The 21,364-nt window shown below is 32.0% G+C and overlaps 1 protein-coding gene across 2 annotated transcripts in view; it reads left to right on the plus strand.

Annotated features, from left to right (window-relative positions):
• LOC124359808 (uncharacterized protein YJR142W) overlaps positions 1-21,364 on the plus strand; it is a 66,951-nt gene that overhangs the window by 9,928 nt on the left and 35,659 nt on the right. Inside the window, exon 2 of one of the 2 annotated variants that reach the window (XM_046812854.1) lies at positions 12,971-13,087. The exons of the other annotated variant lie outside the window; for it this stretch is intronic. Coding sequence (XP_046668810.1) covers positions 12,971-13,087 — 117 coding nt within the window. The remainder of the gene's footprint in view (positions 1-12,970; positions 13,088-21,364) is intronic. 2 annotated transcript variants of the gene reach the window in all.

A 21,364-nucleotide genomic window follows, 5' to 3' on the forward strand; every position in this document is an offset into this window, starting at 1 on the left:
TCTATTCAACAGATTGGAAAATAATCTGATGCCTCGTCTTCTGAGTCCAACAATAGCTAGGAGTCCTGTTGATTAAGGACCTTTGACAGCTTTCATTTGTCTTGGACCTGTGAGGATTTTCCAGTAGAGAATAGGCTCTGCAGCCAACCAAATTGTGTCAGTATTTATAACTTGACACTTAGCCAAGCCACAAAAGGGTTTCAGGCCTACTAGTTCGATATGGTTCTAGCTCTTGCCAACCTGTCCTACGTCTCATTCCATGCAATCCCTCATGCCCCATTTCACAAATCTGAGTAATACTATTGATGGTTGAGTAATGTCTGGATCAGTCTCATAGTCTTCAAAATCACTTTCACTTCACTACCAACTATTACCAATATTAATGCAATCTTCCAATTCAGAGTCAACATTCTGATCAATTTCACTAACTGTAAAGTTATTAGGGTTACAACAACTTTCTACTTTTTTCTCATCTATGTTGCCTATTGTACTAACCAGAGATTGTGAACAATAAATTAAAAAGTAAAATACAATATAACTTATCAAAAGACCTAGTGAATCACTGCTCGTAATCCCATTATACAAATAAGATTTCGTAATCAAATGTTTATACAAGATAGTTACAAGTATACTGTGTATGTAAGTATAAAATTTTAGTTTTAAGAGTTAAATGAAAAAGAGTTGTTATTAAATTAGTATCTTAACTTTTATTCTTAACCAAGCGGTTCAAACAATTCGGAATTAGCTTCACTATGGAGTTTTTGAAAGTCATTGTCTTAGGCATGTAATTTTTTAAATCACTATTTAAAACATTAAATTCTTAACATAAATTTAATTGGGCATGTTTTTGCTAATTTACCGCAGCTCGTGCCTGCTTGTGTGAATGCGCACACAGCTAGATGCTCTGTTCAATTAAATCGTTAATTGCGACCAACTGACAGGTTGTGTCAATAAATGATGGAAACAATGTAGCATCAAAACTCGTTCTTGATGCCAAATGGTGTCATCAGTAGTGAACATGTTAACTCTTTAAGTCTCAGCTGCTTGATGCTGCGTCTTACTGAGCAACGCTGAGGTAACATTGTCGGGTTTTGCAGGCTTTGGTTTAAAACTCACTATAGATACATTTGTTTACAGAAATAAAAATTTCTACTTTGATTTTTTTTAAATAATAAATTATATGCTTTAAAACAATGTTAAATAAACATTTTTAATAAATAATTTATAACCATTACAATTAAAATAGAAATGAACATTTTTTAAATCTCTTTGTTGTTTGAAATTTTGTGGTTATTGTATCACTTGTCAAATATAAGAAATTTGTACAGTGTTTTTGTGTCTTAGACCAAGCTTCAGGAGGTGATTTCAACAAAATAGTCTAAGTAAACAGTTTTCTATAAACATATATTATAAAATGATTGGTTTTCCGTAAATCTGTCTGTATGGTTTTTATATAAACATTTGTAATTAGTAACATTTTCAGTTACAGCATTATTACTTTGTTTTAGACTTTGCTTAGAGCTGAAATAAAGCAAAAATTTTTTCTAGTTTCAAAATAAGTTGTTTAAAACGTTTCATGTATTTGCACATGAATTGAAGTATCAGCAAAAAACTTACAATTCACAAAAAAGTAGATTATAAAATAACAAAATGTTTGACACATTGATTATAAAAATAGAATAAAGTATAACTGAGAAAATACATTCTTACTTATCTTTTTTCATAGATAACTGAATTTTCATAAGATTTGTGTAAAAACATTATAGATTAATTTGTAAAACTCCTAGGTAATAAATCGTACTATACAAATTATGATTGTTATAAATAAAGATGTGTGTGTTAATGTCTATTTGTGTAATTTTTAATACCAAACACATAGCATTGTGATTGGTATAACATGGAAAATTTAGAAGGCTATTATGCCTCATACGTATGTAAATGTCTTTTGACTGCTTGCATATATGCACATTCATATTCATATTCAAATTCCTTTATTCACAATTGCACAACATGTACAGAATAGTGCCATTACATTACTTTCTACAAACTCTAAGATACATTTTAAGAAATTCATGTACAAAATTCTTTTGTATATTAAAAAAAGTTGGCTAAGGCTTTTTATAATTTTTTTTTTACAATAATTTTATTTATAAAAATAATAATTTATTTAATTGTGATCTATTTAGCATACTAAAACAGCTTGATTATACTTTAATTGATATTTTACACAAAATATATTACAAACTACTCATAACAATATTACAAATAATATTTAAACTATCGGTATATTATTAAAATAAAATAAAAAACTCCTCCAATGCATACAGGGGCTTGTCCAGCATCATTGTTTTCAGCTTAGTTTTGAATTTATATAAGTCCTCTATTGTTTTAATTTCTTTAGGCAGTCTATTGAAATATTTTATACCTGAATATGATGTATTAATTCAAACAAACTCTCCAATAACATAAAGTTTTTTATTTTTGTGAGGCCTTTTGTACTCAATGAGTACATCTTCGGACTCACACAACTGAATGAAAGTAATAATAACAATAGTAACATAAACAATTTTGTACTAAATAAAAACATATGTCATTAAAAATACAAAGAGGTAATATTCTATGACAGCACAGTATGTTATATGTATATATAAAAATAAAGTTTATATTTAGTTAAATCAAATAAAGTAACGGTGAATTTTGAAAATTATTGGAGAGTTTGTTTGAATTAATATATCATTTCCAATAAGGCAAGAGCTTCAAGAATGTATTTGAATATGATGGTTTTTTTCATATGTCCTTAATTTATGTTGGTCAAAAGCCAGGTCATTTTTACACCTTGTGTTATATTTATGATTGTCTCCGTTTCTCACAAAATTATTAAAATTTCTTTTGATGAACAGACACAGCTCAAAAACATACTGGCTATAAACAGTAAGAATACCCAGCTCTGAAAAATGAATCTTTACTGAATCATTCCATTTTAATTTTAACATGATACGAAGTGCTTTCTTTTGCAAAATTAGAATTCTATTCAGATTAGCTTTACTTGTACCTCCATATACTATAATACCATAGGCAATATGTGAATGAATTAATCCGTAGTAAATTGTTTTGAGTGTATTCAAATTAGAAACTTTTGACATACGTTTCAACGCAAACAAACCGGAAGATATTTTGCTACAAATTTGGTCTATGTGTGAGTTCCAGTTTAAGTTTTTGTCTAATTTTAATCCCAAAAATTTTATTTCATCTACATTTTCTATCATTTCTTCATTTAAAAATATATTAATCTTATCCAGTTGTTTTTTACTTGAAAATGTAACATATTTTGTTTTTAGTGAGTTTAACAGTAAATTTTTTGAAATTAGATATTGGTTCAAAGACGACAGACTAACATAAGCTGAGGTCTCTATGTCTTCAACTGACTTTCCTGATATTTTCAAATTTATGTCATCTGCGTATAAACAAATGTTCTCAAAGTAACTTGTATGGGGTAATCCTCTGATGTAGCACAGAAAAAGTAATGGACCCAATATAGATCCCTGTGGGACTCCATATTTCACAGGCTTATGGTCAGATTTAACACAGGATAACTGTTTAAAATTTGAAACAAAATTTATTTCTAATTGCCAATGGCGCAGTGTAGTGGGTACGGCGGTTATCGCAAGATAACCAGATCAAGCAACGCCGAGCGTGGCTGCTGCTTGGACAGGTGACCACTGAGCGATCCTGTCCTTGCAAGCGGCCCGCCTGCCCGGCCATTGGTGGTGGTTCGGAAGTCACCTTTAAGCCGTTGGTCCCCAGGTTAAGTGTTAGAGAGGGCTTCTTAGCCCTAACTTCGCCTGGTAAAATAAGACATTCTTTACTTTACTTTTTTTACTTTTATTTCTACAAATTGTAACCTATCCACTAGATATGTATTAAACCAATTAAGTGCCCTTCCTCTAATTCCTAATTTATGTAGTGCATCAAGCAAATCACTATGCCCTACACTATCAAATGCTTTACTCAAATCTAAGAAGACCTCTATTGTTTTTTTACCCTTATCTACCGAATCAATAATTGACTCTATCATTTGTGTAGCAGCACTAATCACTGATTTCCCGGGACGAAAACCATGTTGTTCTTTATCAAAAAGATTATTAATTTCTAAGTATTTTGTTAGTTGGATTGACATGGCTCGCTCATAAATCTTAGCAAATGAAGATATCATAGAAACTGGTCTGTAGTTTGATGCACATTCCCGTAGGCCCTCTTTAAATAAAGGTTTAACCTTGGATGTTTTTAATTTTTTTGGAAAAATCCCACTGATGAATGAGGAGTTAATTAAATGAACAAGAGGTTGAATTAGACACGGTCTAGCAAGTTTAATGACTGGCATTGGTACCTCATCATAGCCTGTTGAGAATTTATTTGGAAAAGACATGATAATTTTTTCAAGATCTATTTCTGAAATATTTTTAGGTATAAAACAGTTTTTTTGTTTGTAATTTAATTGGTTGATCTTCACCAAATGACTTAGTTGAGTTAAGTTTTACTTTTGGTAAGATTTGTAAGATCAACCATATTTATGTAGAAGTTGTTAAACATTTCTGAAACTATATTAGGATTATTAACAACTAAACAATCAATATTTAAAGCTATATTTTCATGACTTTTAGTCCTCTTACCAATTTCACTGTTTATTATCTTCCAAGTCTCCCTGCATACATTTGAGGAGCCAGAAATCAATGAATCTAAATACATTTGTTTTTCTACTTTACATTGACTGTTGTATTCCTTGATTTTTACTTTTAAAACTTGTTTTAAATGTTGACTGTTACTTTCTCCACTGAGGGAAGAAATTTTTGAAATTTCATTTTCATTTTAAGTAAATCTTCAGTTATCCATGACTCTTTTCTATTAATTTGTTTAGTTTTCATTTTAGGATAACATGTATCAAAATAATAAAAAAATGTTTAAAAAAATTCATCATACTTTTCCTGGACAGGTGCGTTATATACACTGTTCCAGCTTTCTTGAGATACACATTTAAGAAATAATTAATTATTTTCCTTGTTGAATTTTCTTTGAAACTTCGTTAAATCATTATTTCTGTGTTTATAATCTAAATTTCCATCTATTGCAACAAGTTGGGCGTCATGGTCAGAAATATTTGTAATAATACCGTCAACTTTTACACCCTGTTTAGGAAAATTGCTTAAAACATGATCAATACAGGTCTGAGCTGTAGTACAGACTCTAGTAGGAAAATCTACCAAACAATTCATCCCATGACCTTTCAAAATGTTTTTTTAAAATTTCTATATTCTTTAAAATTTATAAGTGTATTTATGTTTATATCACCCACTAAAAAAATATATTCACATTTTTTTGTAATTAAATTTATTAATTTATCGAATTCTTCTAGAAATATATGTGTATTAGAGCTGGGAGATCTATAAATACCTACTACAATAAACTTAAAGCTATTACAGCTAAACATTGTTGCACAAAATTCAAACTGTCTATCTTCTTGCAATTCATTGCATGCCGGAAAACAAACCTGTTTCCATTCAATCCCATCTTTACATAGTACCATAACTCCCCCTCTAATGGTTGTTTTCCTACAATAATGAGAAGTAACCGTATATTTACTTACATTTAATCGACAAATTTCATCCAGTTTAATATTATGTTCACTAAGAACTACTATATCCGGATTTAATTCTTCTAAAAGTATTTCTAGTGATTCAATTCTGGATTCTAAATGTTGAATGTTTTGATGAAAAATTTTAATTTTTGTAAATTTTGAATATTGGTAGCTAGACTTTTTCTTGGATTGGTTGATTGAAATTTTTGGATCAAAATTTACGTTTTCCCTTTGAGAGGTCTGGTAACTGAGTTTAAACGGTTAACAGATCGTTCTCCGGCATTTTCACTCGTATGTTGGATTTGCACTTCACTCAATGACTGACTCTGCTCATAACACTTTCACTTTCACTTAACACACCTCCAGGTGATGTTGACATGCTTGATACTGAGGCAGCATGCAGCAGTGGAGTGGTCTCTAGTGCTTCAGACGGTGAAGATTGGGCCACAACATTGGCAAAGCTAAGTTCACCAGGTACTACTGGGGTAGTTGACTGCTCCAGCTTTGATGGTGTATCCAGGCTGACATCATTTGATCTATTTGGGCTATTTGTTTGTGCGCTCTTCACACAACTAGTGTTTTCCATCAAGTCATTGGGAACAGACAGAGTTGATGTTTTAGTAAAGACTTCATCCATTGCAAGGTTATTCAGTTCATTGTACTTATGTGTTTTATCTACTTTGGACCAATTTTGTTCAGCATATTTATTTACTATGATTTGTTGTAAGTATTTTACAAAAACGTTATAAGGCATTCCATTGTGCAAGTTTTTCTTAGGTGAATCATTTTTTGTTATAATTAAAATAGATGCTCCTGTGGTCTTTTTGAATTTCAACAGATTAGATACGAAATGTTGAGGTAAAACATGGTCTCTGATGCAACCCATTGGGGAACAGATGAGTAATTTCAAGTTACGAGCTTTAACTTATTGAGAAAATAGTTCTTGCCAGACTACTCACACACCTTCAACAAAATGGCCTCTTGACAGACAAGCAACATGGCTTTACAAAAGGGAAGTCAACAACAACTGCAATTGCTGATCTGGTAGAGTTCATAGTAGAGAACATAGAGTCCGGCAACACCATCTCCAGCGTATACTTAGACCTGAGTAAGGCATTTGATTGCCTTGGTCACGATCTCATTTTGGTTAAATTAAAAAGCCTAGGCATTATAAAAACAGCCCTAAAATGGTTCGAAAGCTACCTGAAAGGACGGACCCAAGTAGTAGAGGTGAAGAAAAATGAACATGGGCAAACAAGTACTGTGCGATCAGATCCAATACCAACAAGAAGAGGCGTACCACAAGGATCAGTCTTAGGGCCAGTACTATTTATTTATTTTATTTACAAATGACCTACCAAAGTACATGACACCATACAGTGAAACAATTATGTATGCTGATGACACTGTGCTCTTATTAGCCAGTAATAATAACGAACATTTGGAAATTGACACATACATATCTGTCAACATGGCACAACAATACTGCATGAGTAATGACCTTGTTTTTAATCAAAATAAAACTAAACAGATGTATTTTGGAAGAAATAGAAAGGACTCAACAGCACTCCCTGATCTTCAGAATGTAAACATGCTGAAACACCTAGGTGTAACACTTGATAGTGATTTATCATGGAAAAATCATGTAGACAATCTGTGCAAAAAACTAAGCTCTGCCATATTTGCCATAAAAAGAACCTCAGCAGTCAGTTCACCAGAAGCTTCAAAAATAGCATACCATGCCCTTTTCCAAAGCCACTTACAATATGGAATAGTTGTTTGGGGGGGAACTTCAAATGCCAACCTGCAGCGCCTACTGAAATTGCAAAAGAGGGCTCTCAGAATAATGACTGGTCAAGGCCCAAGAGAAAGTTGTAGAAATACATTCAAGGATTTGAAGATTCTTACAGTTATTTCCATTTACATATTGGAAACTGTTCTCTTTTGTGTTACTAGAGACCTAACAAGGCATAGAGATCTGCATGGACACAACACAAGACATGCAGGCAACTACCACCTTCCGGCACACAGAACAGCCACCTATGCAAAAAAACCATCTTATGCTGGAATCAAGATATATAACACACTGCCTGAAGACTTGAAGACCAACAGCCCACAGAACCTGAAGAAGGAACTCCGGACCTGGCTCCAGGAAAGACCCTTCTACAGCATGGAAGAGTTCTTCAATTGGAGGGACAATGCATGAAGACCCAACTCATGAGGAAGAAGATATTTTTTGTCTTTAAACTTGACATGTATTCTAATCTTGATGATTATGAATAAAGAATTTCTGATTTCTGATTTCTGATTTAAAGTCTTCTGTTAATTGGTTGAAAGCTGAGTCATATGTTTCTTTATAACTTGAGAAGTTGTTGGCATTGAGAAAATATTTAGGCTTTGTCACTAACTATATACAGCTGCCCTAAATTTTGATTTCTGGTAAGTTAAATTCTGAGAACAGTACTGTAAACTACTGGGTTTCCCAAATTTTCTCTTGAATGCTACAGCGACCCCCTGACTCATGTGTTTTTCTTCATTTTCAAAATCTGCCGAGAAAACAGTGTCCAAAGGCCACTTCAGGATTTTGACAATACTGGTCAAACAGAGTTTCCATATCTGCCTCAATCATTTTTATGGTATTTTGAGCTTCAAAAGCTAATTTTTTGTTTCAAATTGTGAGTGTAGAACTGTATCAGCAATCCTCCTACATAAAACTTGTTTCCCAAATTTATTTAAGTGCTGACCGTGCCGGCTGAAAAAAATGTCTCTTGAAATTTGTAATATTTATTATCTTCAAATCATTCAGCTGTTGTAGAGTTTTGTTTTCTTTGTGTATTTCCTTATTAATTAAACTTTTCCAGGCCAAGTCATGGCGATGAAATTGTGTTACATACACGATGTTTGTATGTTTATTTTCCAGTGCAATCTTCTGAAACATGCTTGATATATTGACATTTGAGTCCTTATAGGGCAACTCAGAAATGTCATTTGCTCCAGTTATAACAATCAAGGTATCTTCTTTTGTGAAATGTTCTATCATATGGGATGTTTTTTTTCAAAATATGGTCGGTTGTACCACCAGAGCTAGCACATACAAATGTTTCAAAAGTATCAAGGCATTATTGTTGCCAAAAGATTGCCTAGGTTGTTGCCATGGCTATCGGCATACACATGAAGTTTATTCTTTGGCTTGCCATGTTGTTTATGGTCAATGGAAACGGTTATTTCATTTGATGTCCTTACGTTCATGTGTATAGTCTGATTGGTTTTCAGAGAGTTTGATGTATAACTAATAGTAAAATTACTCAAACTGCTGAAGTTGTCATAATCACAATTATTTAAATTGTTTGAAAAATTTTTTTGACCTTGTATTTCTTTTACATTCTTTGATTGAAGTAACAAATGTTTAATCTCTCTCTTTTGATTCTTCACTAACTCTTGAAGTATCTCAATTTTACTCTCTTGTTTACTTAAGGGGTTATCAAGTTTGGGTTCCTTTTCGGTAAATTCCATCAAAAGTTCAAATATTTTTCTTTTTTCACATCCTTTGCAGTTTTTTAGTATATAGGCCAACAACGATCTCTTTTTTATTAGTTCTATGTTGCTCATTGACAACTTCTTAATATATTCATGATCAAAAATATTGCCTGTGAGAGCTTCTCTGATGCAGTTATTTGTTATAACTATTGAATAAATAGCGCAATCATAACCATTTATTTGACTTTGAGCTTCAATAACTTTGAAACAAGGATTCTGCAATTTAAGGTAACTTGATAGCTTATGCATAATTGTTTCAGCAGTGTCAGATTTGTAAATAGCTTTGATGAGTCGTAATAATAAAAGGTGTTTGAATTTTTATAATACATCAGAATACTCCAGTGAGATCCGCCAGCATTATCAATTATCCCAGCATCACTTATTGGAATGAGAAACATATCTTTCTCTCCCAAGCTGGCAGGTTCAAGGAAATGTGAATAATCCTCCAGGCATTTAACAGCATGAGATATTACTGGGCTTACAATGAAAAAACAATCATTGTCCAACAGATAATTGTCGATTAGTTCAAAATATCTATGTAGAACATCATCAGACAGCCATGTTTCTCCCAAGAGCTCTTCACACATTATAATTGATGTTGCATTTATGTCAGTTTGACATTCAGTTGAGATACTGTTATTAATTGTTTCTGCATCAGTCACCGACATTTTCAAGTTATTTGTGAAGTTGGACGATTTGTTCAACATATCTCCCTCAGTCAATGACAAATCCGTTGACAAGTCAAATAGCTTATTTTTTTGATGTTGAAAAATTAGAATCTTCAATTTTATATGGTAATTTTTTTTTCTTTAAATAGTCCACCAAAGATCTCTTTGACCTAAAAGTTGTGCCATTAGGGGATTTTATATAGATATTTAATACTGACTTTCTGGGAACTTCTTCCCTTTCCCATTCTTTTGGTAGTGATGGCATAATTTTTTTTAAATTATTCAATATACAAATGCACAACCATTCATAGTAATTTTTTTATTATTTATTTTTTATTATTTTTTATTTATTTATTTTTTTTTATTATTATTTATAGCAAACAGTATACATATATATATATATATATATATATATATATATATATATGAGGGTCGTCCATAAAGTAACCGCCGTTTGGGCGTGGCGCGATAAGTAGTGGGGGTAGCGCCGCCATTCTCACATCGGTGTGCGCAGCCGTTCAGTACGCTTCTAGCTGTGCAAGGGAGAGCATCGTGCGATCGCGCGTTCATTTGTTACAACGCAAAAAACCTGAGCGCCGTGATAGAAAATCCCGCCAAGTGTGAAGTTCGTGGTGTAATAAGATTTCTGTGATCGAAAAGTTACACAGCAGCTAAAATTCATCGTGAATTGAGTGCGGTGTATGGCCCAAACACTATGAGTTCGTCAATGGGTTCGTTTTTTTTTAAAAATGGAAGAACGAACGTTCACAATGAAGACTGGAGTGGTAGGCCATCTCTCGTCAGTGATGACTTGGTGAACAAAGTGGATGAGAAAATTCGCAAGAACCGTCGCTTCACAATCTCGGAACTTTCGGATCATTTTCCTGAAACCTTTTACTGTGAAACCTTAAAATGGCTACGACGAGCGATTCAAAACAAGCGTCATGGTCTTTTGACATCTGGTGTTGTGTTTGTCCATGACAACCCCCTGTCTTCGTACAGCTCAAAGAACAACAGAACTTTTGGAAAAGTTCAAATGAGACGTTTTTGACCCACCCCCCCCCCTACAGCCCGGACCTGGCTCCCAGTGATTTCTATCTTTTCCCGTACATGAAGCGGTGGCTTGCATCTCAGAGGTTTGCGAGTGATGAAGAGCTTCAAAACGCTGTGACAGGTTGGCTACGTTCTCAGGCAGCAGATTTTTTTAAAGACGGAATTTCAAAAACTGTTAAAAGATATGATAAGTGCTTGAATTTGTATGGTGAATATGTAGAAAAGTAGAGAAAAGCTGTAGTTTTAACATTTATATAATAAACTTTTTGTATCTCAACTGGTTTATTTTTTATTTCAAAACGGAGGTTACTTTGTGGACGACCCTCGTATATATATATATATATATATATATATATATATATATATATATATATATATTTCACCTTGTATAAATCAACACAAGGGTTTTGCCAGTTTCGTGTGTATATTTATATTGTTAATAGTTATAATAGAAATTAAAAATATAAATAAGAGTTTTAAATATATAATTAATTATTTTTAAGTAGCAAAATTTTTCTTCCTCAGTGGGTTTGGAACAAGGGTTCTTATAGTTAGTAGACTGAAACACTACTAACTGAGCTACTTCCCTCTTGCTTCTTATCAATAGATAAGCCACTCAATAAGAGCAATTCCCTGCAGGTAGAATAACTTGTTATCACTGGAAAACCTTGACCCTTCTAAGTCCTTTCTCTTCAAAAATGTAAATGTCAAAATCAGCTGTTGCCTGATGTCTTTCAAAACACCATCAACTCTCTTAAGGATTTTATTCCAGAAATGAATTATTTTATAAAAATTATTTGTATTAAACAAGTTGATTATAGGTTAGTTTTTGGTTACTAATATATAATCTTTCAAAATTAAATAAACTTAGCTCGGATCTTAGGATTTTATTATTTTAAACTTCACCAGTATTCCATTCTTCAGTTTGATCAAAACACACTGTATGCACACTGTCAAAATTCTAAGAATTTACTAGGTTTAGGCAAATAAAACTTGAACATAGACTAAAGCACTACATGCATGTTGGGGAGGACTCATGTTTTTTTTTGCAAACATGATCTTCCAGAGATTAACCCATTTCAGTTGAAAAAAAACCTATTGAAGCTCTGAGGTTAAGTTGTCTAAAGATAAGTGAAACTCAGATGTTAAAAAGTTAGTTGTATAATACAATAAAACTTGAAATTTAGAACTGTATTTGACACTATATATACACTTTTTCCCTTTTCATTAGTGGATCTTTGTATGGTATGTCGGAGAGTATCTTGATCTATGTTGTCTTCTTGTTCGCCCTGATCAAGTTTTATTTGGAAGCTACAACGATGAAAGAAATGGCTCAACAAGACTTATTCTGAAGTAAATGAAGCCTGTACTAACCCATTGGTCTTTAGTAACAGAGGTAATATCACACTTCGGAAGGTACATTCCTTATTCCTTTTGATTAAAGGTAAATAGTAATGAACGCCTTATTGCTAGACAATGTCAGGGTTAAGAAGCCTTCTTTGACACCTAACCTGGGAACTAACAAATCTCACTTAGCCTGGGGAATCAACCGGATTTGGATGGCCCATCCCCTAGTCCCCAGTACTAATAAATATAAAAATGGAAATTCATACATCTTCTTCCTTCATAATGATATATACATGTATGAGATGATTGGTTTGCCTTTCTTTTCCAAAGTAAAATTCTGTATATGCCACTTGAGACATATCTAACTAAGATTTCATAATTGTGTAGTTTGTTAGGAAAGGGAGGTAGGTCTTATTCTACTCTGTGGTGTTGGGATTTAAAATCCTTCTTTAACATAATTTGAGGATTAACAGCTTACAAAATGACTCCTGAATCACTACAAATGCCTAAGCAAAAATACTAATATCAAGTACAGAATTGCTACTTGGTCACCCATTGAAGTAACAGCCATGTTGCTTGACTTGGTTATATCTTATCAGATTCACTTTCAAAAAGTACACTACATTTCTTTTAAGTTTTCCCTAAATTTCGCTTTTAAAAAAATAATCAGGTTTATTTGCTTTTGTTTGTTCACTCAAAAATTCTATTTATAATTTCATTGTTTATTTTCCAGGTTTTCCTTACAATAAATTCCTGCAGGTCAAATCTGATTTGACTTTGATCCGACAAGGAGACCTCTATCGAGACATGCCAGCCCACGATTTTAAACTTAGGAGAGCTACTTACCAAGGTTGAGTCTATAACTTCCTCCTTTGTTCTAGCAACAATGGTGGATTAATTATCTGCATTTAAACTTTTATTTCAATTTTGTCTGATTACAAATCAATAGGTTTGTTGTACGTACAGTAGGATTAGCCTCCTACCATCAGACTTCTTTGTATCAGAACAATATTAAAAGAGGTTTTTCTCTACTTCTACTACTGAATACTTCCTTCTGTTGGCTGTTCCCTGTTGCTTATTGTGATGAAAGTTCCAAGTTGTGGCATACAGAGAATGATAAGGAGTCTTTTCCTCAATGAATGAGATGAAATGGAAGAGTAGTCCCTATCCAGGAATTCTTTCATCACACTATCATAGTTTTCTTAAGAGTTTTCCTCAACCTTTATTGTTTGCTTTAAAATTGTTTAATATTATAACACTATTACAAAGTCTTTCCAGCTTTCAAAAACAAATTATGTGTTTGTCAATAATTTGATTATTTTCCATCGAACTATGTCATTGTGAGATATTGAAGTGTGGAGACGCCAACTGCCATGGCCTCTCTGCATATGTCTGGTGTTTGACATTTATTTTCATGGGTCTTCATGCAGAAATTTGGACCAGTACAGTGTTTCATTATACTGCATTGATTGAAAGTGGCTGTCTTCTATTGATACCAATATTGTAGATTTCTTCTTTTTAAGTTTATAAATATTGAATATGTTCTGTCTCTAGTTGAGCTACCAGTCTATTGTAATCATAAGGATCCTATAACTGTTGTCCATATTCAAGCATTAAAATTAGCTGAACAAATGGCAGATTTGCAGCACTGTTGGAACAATGTACCAAGCCATCAAGAATTTATGTCATTACTGCTGTTAAAAGCTGCAACTGGTTCATGTAGGGAGGCTGCGTTGATCGTCTTATCAAAATGTTATTGTAATGTAAGGTCTAATAACTTGTTAAAAAATAATCAATAGAATTTTACAATATAATTTTTCTATTAAATATATATTTATTAGTTGGCTACATTAATTTATAATTATTTTGTATAAATAATTGCTATTTCCGTATTATTGATATAAAGAGTAGATGTGAATTTACAGAGCACTCCCTATTATATACAAATACAAAGCAAATAGATATAGCAATACAAGTTAAACTTGAGTTAGTGTGGAAACAACATGTTTACATAAAAGAAAAAACACTTAAATAAAAATCAAATTTGCATAATTTTTATACAGGGTATTTGATAAAAGAAACCAGTCCCAATGGCTCCCTCACTACTCTATCTTGTTGCAATCCTCTATATTTGTCAGTTTTAGTCTAGGAGCTGAGAGCTAATTTTAATTGTATAAGTATTAGAATGGGCTTTTCTTTAAATTGATAGCGGAACTTTTTCTAAGAAAGGAATTAATAGTCAGTCAGCAGCACTAATATTTGTGAAGGTTGAAATTGCATTAAAAGGATTAAAAATATCAAGGGATATGATTTTACCAGATCATATTTTCTTATATGAAAATCATCCATCAGACATCATCAATCACTAATAGTAATGTCTCTGTTAGACAAATAGATAAAGAGACTGAAAGTTACCAGTTTCTGCCAAATAGTCAGTCTGTGTATGGTTAGCTGATAGTGATAATTATTACTTATGTAAAGTAGTTGTAGTTAGTAATAATTTTTATTTTTAGAACAAGGCTTTTCGAGACATTATATTGGTAAAGAGTTGTTATCACTAAATATAATTAGTTTAAAACTATAGTCTGACGTCAGTAGATTAAATACTTATTATAACCAAAACAAATCTCTGTAAGGGATTTTATAGATTCAAAAGCAAAAATCATGATTTATTGCTTATATTGGGTATCTCAATATTGAGCCTTAGGAAACTCCGCACCTTATTGTTTGCTGGGCTGAGGCAACTTTCCTAATGTTATATAGGATGTTTTCTGTGACCTATGTTTCCAGCTTTAGAACATGTTCGATCACTATGTGTTTAATCAACTGTGATAAATTTAGGGAAATTTGAAAGAAACATAAAATAATTACACTAAATAAAAGAAAGAAAAATAAAAAATCATAAAACAAGAAAAAGAAAAAAGTGCACTAGATTAATAACCCAACTTGTTGATGACAAGGCCTGTCTCAAACATCTCAACTGCTCACTGTGTGCGCGAGTTGGTCAGTGGCCAATCTGTTGGCATCATTGCGCACTTGTCACGAGACCATTCATGAGACCGCAGTTTAACCATAAGTTTTTATTGGAACTGTGCATTGTCATTGATTATAAAATATTATTTAAAACATCAACAGTAAACTGTGTATACAGTAATTAGTGAAAGTTGTTTTGAAATCGGGTATTAAAACAGATACATATGGTATATGAATAATTTGATATTTACAAGTTGAGCTTTGCATAAACAAGTTTGTTCTAATTTATTTTTTATAAGTTAATTTTATATATTTATTTTCAAGTAAAAGTTTTAAACACTAAATAATAGTTTTGTTATAAATAGAAAACATTATTATACCAATCTGTAATTAAACATAGTAGGCTATCCCCTATTTGGTGGATGCATTTGATCTCTATAACTTTAGTGTAATCCAAATCATTTACAGTCTAAACCTGAGGACCTTGAGAACTGATGTAGGTCTTGAATAGTAGATAGTAACAAGAGCACCACTACAAATAAAACTCGGAAAGGGGAGAAAACTGAACTGGGGATGTACTATTTTACAATTCTGTGTTTCTTTGTGTACAGATAAAATATGGGTGTGGGTGTATGTATATATATACAGGGTGTTCTGAAAAAAGGTGCCCATAATTTCAGGGCGTGATTCCTCACATCAAAATAAGAAAAAAAGGTCTAATTAAACATAGGTCCGAAAATGCTTAGTTACCAAGTTATTACAGGGTGAAAGATTTCGTCTGAATTTCAGTTCCCCTGCTGCAACGAAGCCCTACGGGTATTTGTTGGCTGTTAATTAAGATGTAAAATTTAGCGTACTTTATGTAAAATGAACTGAAAAATTGAATAAAACCGTTTCCAGACCTGTAGCTACAGTAATTTTTAAGATATGTGACGAAATACGCGAAACTTGGTCCCGAAAAAATAAACAAGTTACATTTTAGGTTTGAAGCAGATTTACTATGTTTAAATGTAGAATAAACACAAAATATTTTTTCACGGTACTTGTAGAAAATTTAGTTTCGAAGAGAAAGATGTAAAAATTAAGTCTATAATAGACAAACGCAAACTTTAAAAAATAATCCTTAATTACATACAAAACGCATGAAAAATAGACAAAATCTGTTAAGCTCTCTACAAATGTAATATGAAATTAAAACAGCTGTTTTATTAAAACAAATTAATGAGTTACTATTATTTTTTATCAAGTAAATATTTTTAACAATCATACATTATCATACATAAAAAAAGTTATCTGAATTATCATTCAACAAAAAAGTTACACTTGTCCTAAAAAAACTAACCACATCACAGTAGATGTTCAAAATGTTTCCCCTCATTCAAAATACAAGCATCCAGCCGTCTTCTCATAGACTGCCGAACTCTTTCGAAGATCCCAGGTGTCTCACGTATCCTTTGAATCCCGTTAACAATCCTTATTCGCAACTCTTCTATGGTATCCACAGGCGAGTCGTAGACAAGCGTCTTTAAATGTCCCCATAAGAAAAAGTCTAGAGGATTGAGGTCAGGTGACCTTGCAGGCCATGCTACTGGGGCTCCTCGACCAATCCATCTGTTTGGATATGATTCATTTAAAAAATTCTCTTACTTGTTATTGTGTAATGAGCTGGAGCTCCATCCCTGCATGAACCACATGTTGTTGCGTGTGTATAGTGGCACATCTTCGAGTAACTCATTCAGATTAGTCGTCAAGAAATGTAAATAATTTTCACCATTGAGCGTTATCAGGTAAAAAACTAATAAAAATTTTATCACCCAGAATAGCAGCCCATACGTTTATAGAAAACTGATATTGGTGACGGTGTGTTCTGAAATAGCACGTGGATTTTCAATTGCCCCACATGTGAGTATTGTGGGTGTTAAGAATAGCCATTCTTGAAAATTTTGCTTCATCAGTAAAGATAATGTAATTTAAAAAATGTGGATTTCTGCACCTTTGGATAAGCCATTGGCATAGCTGAACACGAGGAAAGTAATCTCGAGGCAAAAGAGCCTGGACCCTTTGATAGTGATAAGAATGCAACTGCTGCTCGTGTAAAATCTTCCAGACACAATTGAATTACTATACACGAAATCCCAAGGCTAGTTCTCTAGTACTTCTTCCAGGATGATTCTCTATTTCGTCCAACACGCCCTCCTCCAATTCAGCTGTACACGTTGTACGTGGCCGTCCTGATCTACCAACTTTTCCAGATTTAAAGGTTCCCGTCTAGCTTAGCCTTCTATGAATGGAAGAAAACATTTTATGAGTCGGTAAACTGTCTCTATGAGGAAAATGTTCCTGATAGAGTCGTCTAGCCTGACGACTGTTGCAATGTGCAAGACCGTACATTAAATGCATGTCTGCCATTTCACCATTAGTGTACATAATATTCATCATTTACCTGCCATGATGAATAAGATATTATTAGCTATCAAAAATTAACTTCAACGGCACTCGCACTAACTTGTATTAAAGTACAGATCAACACACGCACTTAATGAGCAATGGAAAAATAGCTGCTTGTAATGTTTATTTAAATTATTATAAACAATGTTACATTGTTAAAACATATGTTTTTAAATAGAAATTAGTTTGTTTCTCAATCAAATATTTTAATATTAAACAGCTGTTTTAATTTCAATATTACATTTGTAGAGAGCTTAACAGATTTTGTCTATTTTTCATGCGTTTTGTATGTAATTAAGGATTATTTTTTAAAGTTTGCGTTTGTCTATTATAGACTTATTTTACACCTTTCTCTTCGAAATTTAAATTTTCTACAAGTACGTGAAAAAAATATTTTGTGTTTATTGTACATTTAACATAGTAAATCTGCTTCAAACCTAAATGTAACTTGTTTTTTCGGGACCAAGTTTCGCGTATTTCGTCACATATCTTAAAAATTACTGTAGCTACAGGTCTGGGAAACGGTTTTATTCAATTTTTTCAGTTCACTTTACATAAAGTACGCTAAATTGAACATCTTAATTAACAGCCAAACAAATACCCGTAGGGCTTCGTTGCAGCAGGGGAACTGAAATTCAGACGAAATCTTTCACCCTGTATAACTTGGTAACTAAGCATTTCGGACCTATGTTAATTAGACCTTTTTTTCTTATTTTGATGTTGAGGAATCACGCCCTGACTTATGGGCACCTTTTTTCAGAAACACCTGTTATATATTAATGTTAGATTTCTTTTATTAATAATTTATATTTTTAATGTTTGATTGAAAAAATATTTCAAAATATTATATATATACTGTATATATATATATATATATATATATATATATATATATATATATATATATTCAAGATGTATTTTTCATACATGCAAATATACAACTTTGTTAATTATTATATAAGTTTTAAATATTGACTAATGCCCATGTTTTTAACTAAGGTTTTCATTCAAATCTTTTGGTGAAGTGTTGGTAGTTAAATTCATTGGTGCATTAACAAATATTTACTACATCTACTTCTATTTATATGTTATATTCAAAAACCAAATGATATTAGAAATATTTGTACTGAGGAAATTTACCACTCTGGAGAAATGTTGGGTGGTCAACCATGTTCTGCACCTCTGTGTGTTACCACATATAGCTGTTAATTAATTGGTAAGATAGGGCATAACCAATTTATATCTTTTTCTATTTTTCTAAAAACTGTACCCAACATTTCGGGGGGACAGTATAAACATGCCAATAACAAAAGAATAATTTCCAAGTTTAAATTCTGTCTCGTCTCGTATAATTAAAACTATTTTTCTTCTATACTTCCTGATCTCAGAGATCAAGGCAATTTCGGTAGTAATAATTTTCTAATTTATAACCCTATCACCTAGAGCGTCTGTACAGGGGACAAATTACCCCACTGAGTAATTTTCTAAGTCAAGATATATATCCATATACTGAGTTTGCCACAGTCATTTCATGTTGCGATAATGCTAATATGTCAATTTTCATTTCCTCTAAATTGAATTGTAATTGATCTGTAAGAAATAGTAGGTGTGGGATATTGTGATAAAAAATTACAATATTTTCTTAATTTTAAAGTTTATTTTTATTATATTTTGTAATACTGCTCTATCTTTTCTTAGCTTTTTCGTTGTATGTGTGATATTTGTTTCATTGATTTATTTAATTACCAAACATTTTTATAGCACTAGGTGTAATAAGTAAAAAAACTTTTTCAACTTAAAGCAAAATTCAACCTAAAACACATCTCAAAAATGCAAGGCAGTTTTATTTTAAATTATAACAAGTATTAAAATTACCACAATTAACTGTAGTGCAAACATTTAAAATTAATGTTTACCAACTAAGAATGATGACATTGAATGAATATACTGAAATTATATTTATAGTATATATACATGGTATTACTTATTTTAAAAGTTTCAAGTTTCATATATTTTATATTTTTAAGCACATTTTAGTTAATGAATTAAAATATCCCTTCCGACTCAGTCTGAAGAAACTAATTTCACATGTGGGCTCTGTATGTCAAACAGAAGATACATTATTAGTTCAGCTGTTTAATATGGACAAAACTGATGAGACAATAACTCTCAATGTGGGAATGTTAATATAATCATAACACTTTCAGACATTTAGGAATCCTATAATCTTGAAACCTTATAGGACAACAATTGTTTTAAGCATATACATTTCTTTGGTAAAATCTGATCTTGATTTGTTTACAACTAATCCGAAATTCTGTTTTAAACATATTTACGGATTAGTTGATATATCAATTGATATATGTAAGTAGGCTAGTAATAACTTTAAACGGCTGCCCCCTTGAAACCTTATGAGCTATAAAAAATAAGTAAGAATACATTTTGCATGAAAATTTTAATAAAGATGTCAATTTTGGTTTATATGAAATACCCGAGATTAAAATTTGGCCCAAACGCGAATGACCACCGATTTGAAACATTTAATTGGTTAAGACTGGCTATTAACCCTTTAAGTAGTAATTCCTTTTACGCTTAAATAGTAATCACGTCTTAAGACATTTACACATGTTGTGCCATAGAGGAGTAATCACGTCTTGAGCCGGTTTTATCGGGAAATATTACTGTTTCATTTATCGGTCTGTTATTATTACTAATTTACTTTATTAATAGTAAATTTTGCCAATTAGACCTAAAATATAATAGTTGGTAGGTGAAAAACATCCGATGCACCTGACAGGTCGTCACTTCCCGAGTCCTCTTCCCTACAATGAGGCAAAGAAGAGACTATGGCAGCGTCAATGTTATGTGTGTAGCAACACAAAGCTCAAAGAAAAGAAGAGAAAAGACACTGTCTACTGTCTATCAATGTGCACAGTGTGAAGTGTCCCTATGTGTTCATCCATGTTTTAGAGACTTTCACTCGAAAAACATTTTCTGAAAAGTGACTAAAACCACTATATACTTAATTTTTTCAGTATTCATGTTTTCTTGTAATAAACATCAAGTAATAAATAATGTTCTATTAGAACAATGCATTTATAAAACTCAAGGGCTTTTATTTATTTTGCTAAACCTGCCTTGCACATTAATGTATTCCATAAAGTCATATTACGCAATGACAACTCAAAATTTACTGTTAATATTTTTTTTTTTCATTTTCGAAAGGTAAAATACATATTTTGATACTCCAACAATTATATAAAAGTGATTTTATAAAAATAACGTTAAAAAAAATCTCTACTCTCTGGACGTTTATTAGTCTAAAAATAGCTACTCCTCTATGTCTAAAATATAATCACGTCTTAACACGTGATTACTCCTTAAAGGGTTAAACTCAACCAAGCTTTGTGTAAATACTGTATCGTACCACGTTTAGTCTGAATCTATTATTAACTACGGTAGTTATTGTGTTCACAATTATTTCCCTAATATTGTATACTACCTTAAAATTTGTGCCTAATCTGGTTTCGTATGAGGTATCAAAAGCAAAGTAGAACAATCATTATTGTAAATGATCTGAGAATTCTAAAACACTTTTTGTTTCACACTACATTGCATAATAACTAATATACAACTGTTCCTTTTTCAAACTTTCATTGGCTGCCTTCTTGAAATATTTAAGGTATCAACAAAAGTGGAGGAATAA

The sequence above is a fragment of the Homalodisca vitripennis genome, chromosome 1 (assembly GCF_021130785.1).
Source record: "Homalodisca vitripennis isolate AUS2020 chromosome 1, UT_GWSS_2.1, whole genome shotgun sequence".
NCBI lineage: Eukaryota > Metazoa > Arthropoda > Insecta > Hemiptera > Cicadellidae > Homalodisca > Homalodisca vitripennis.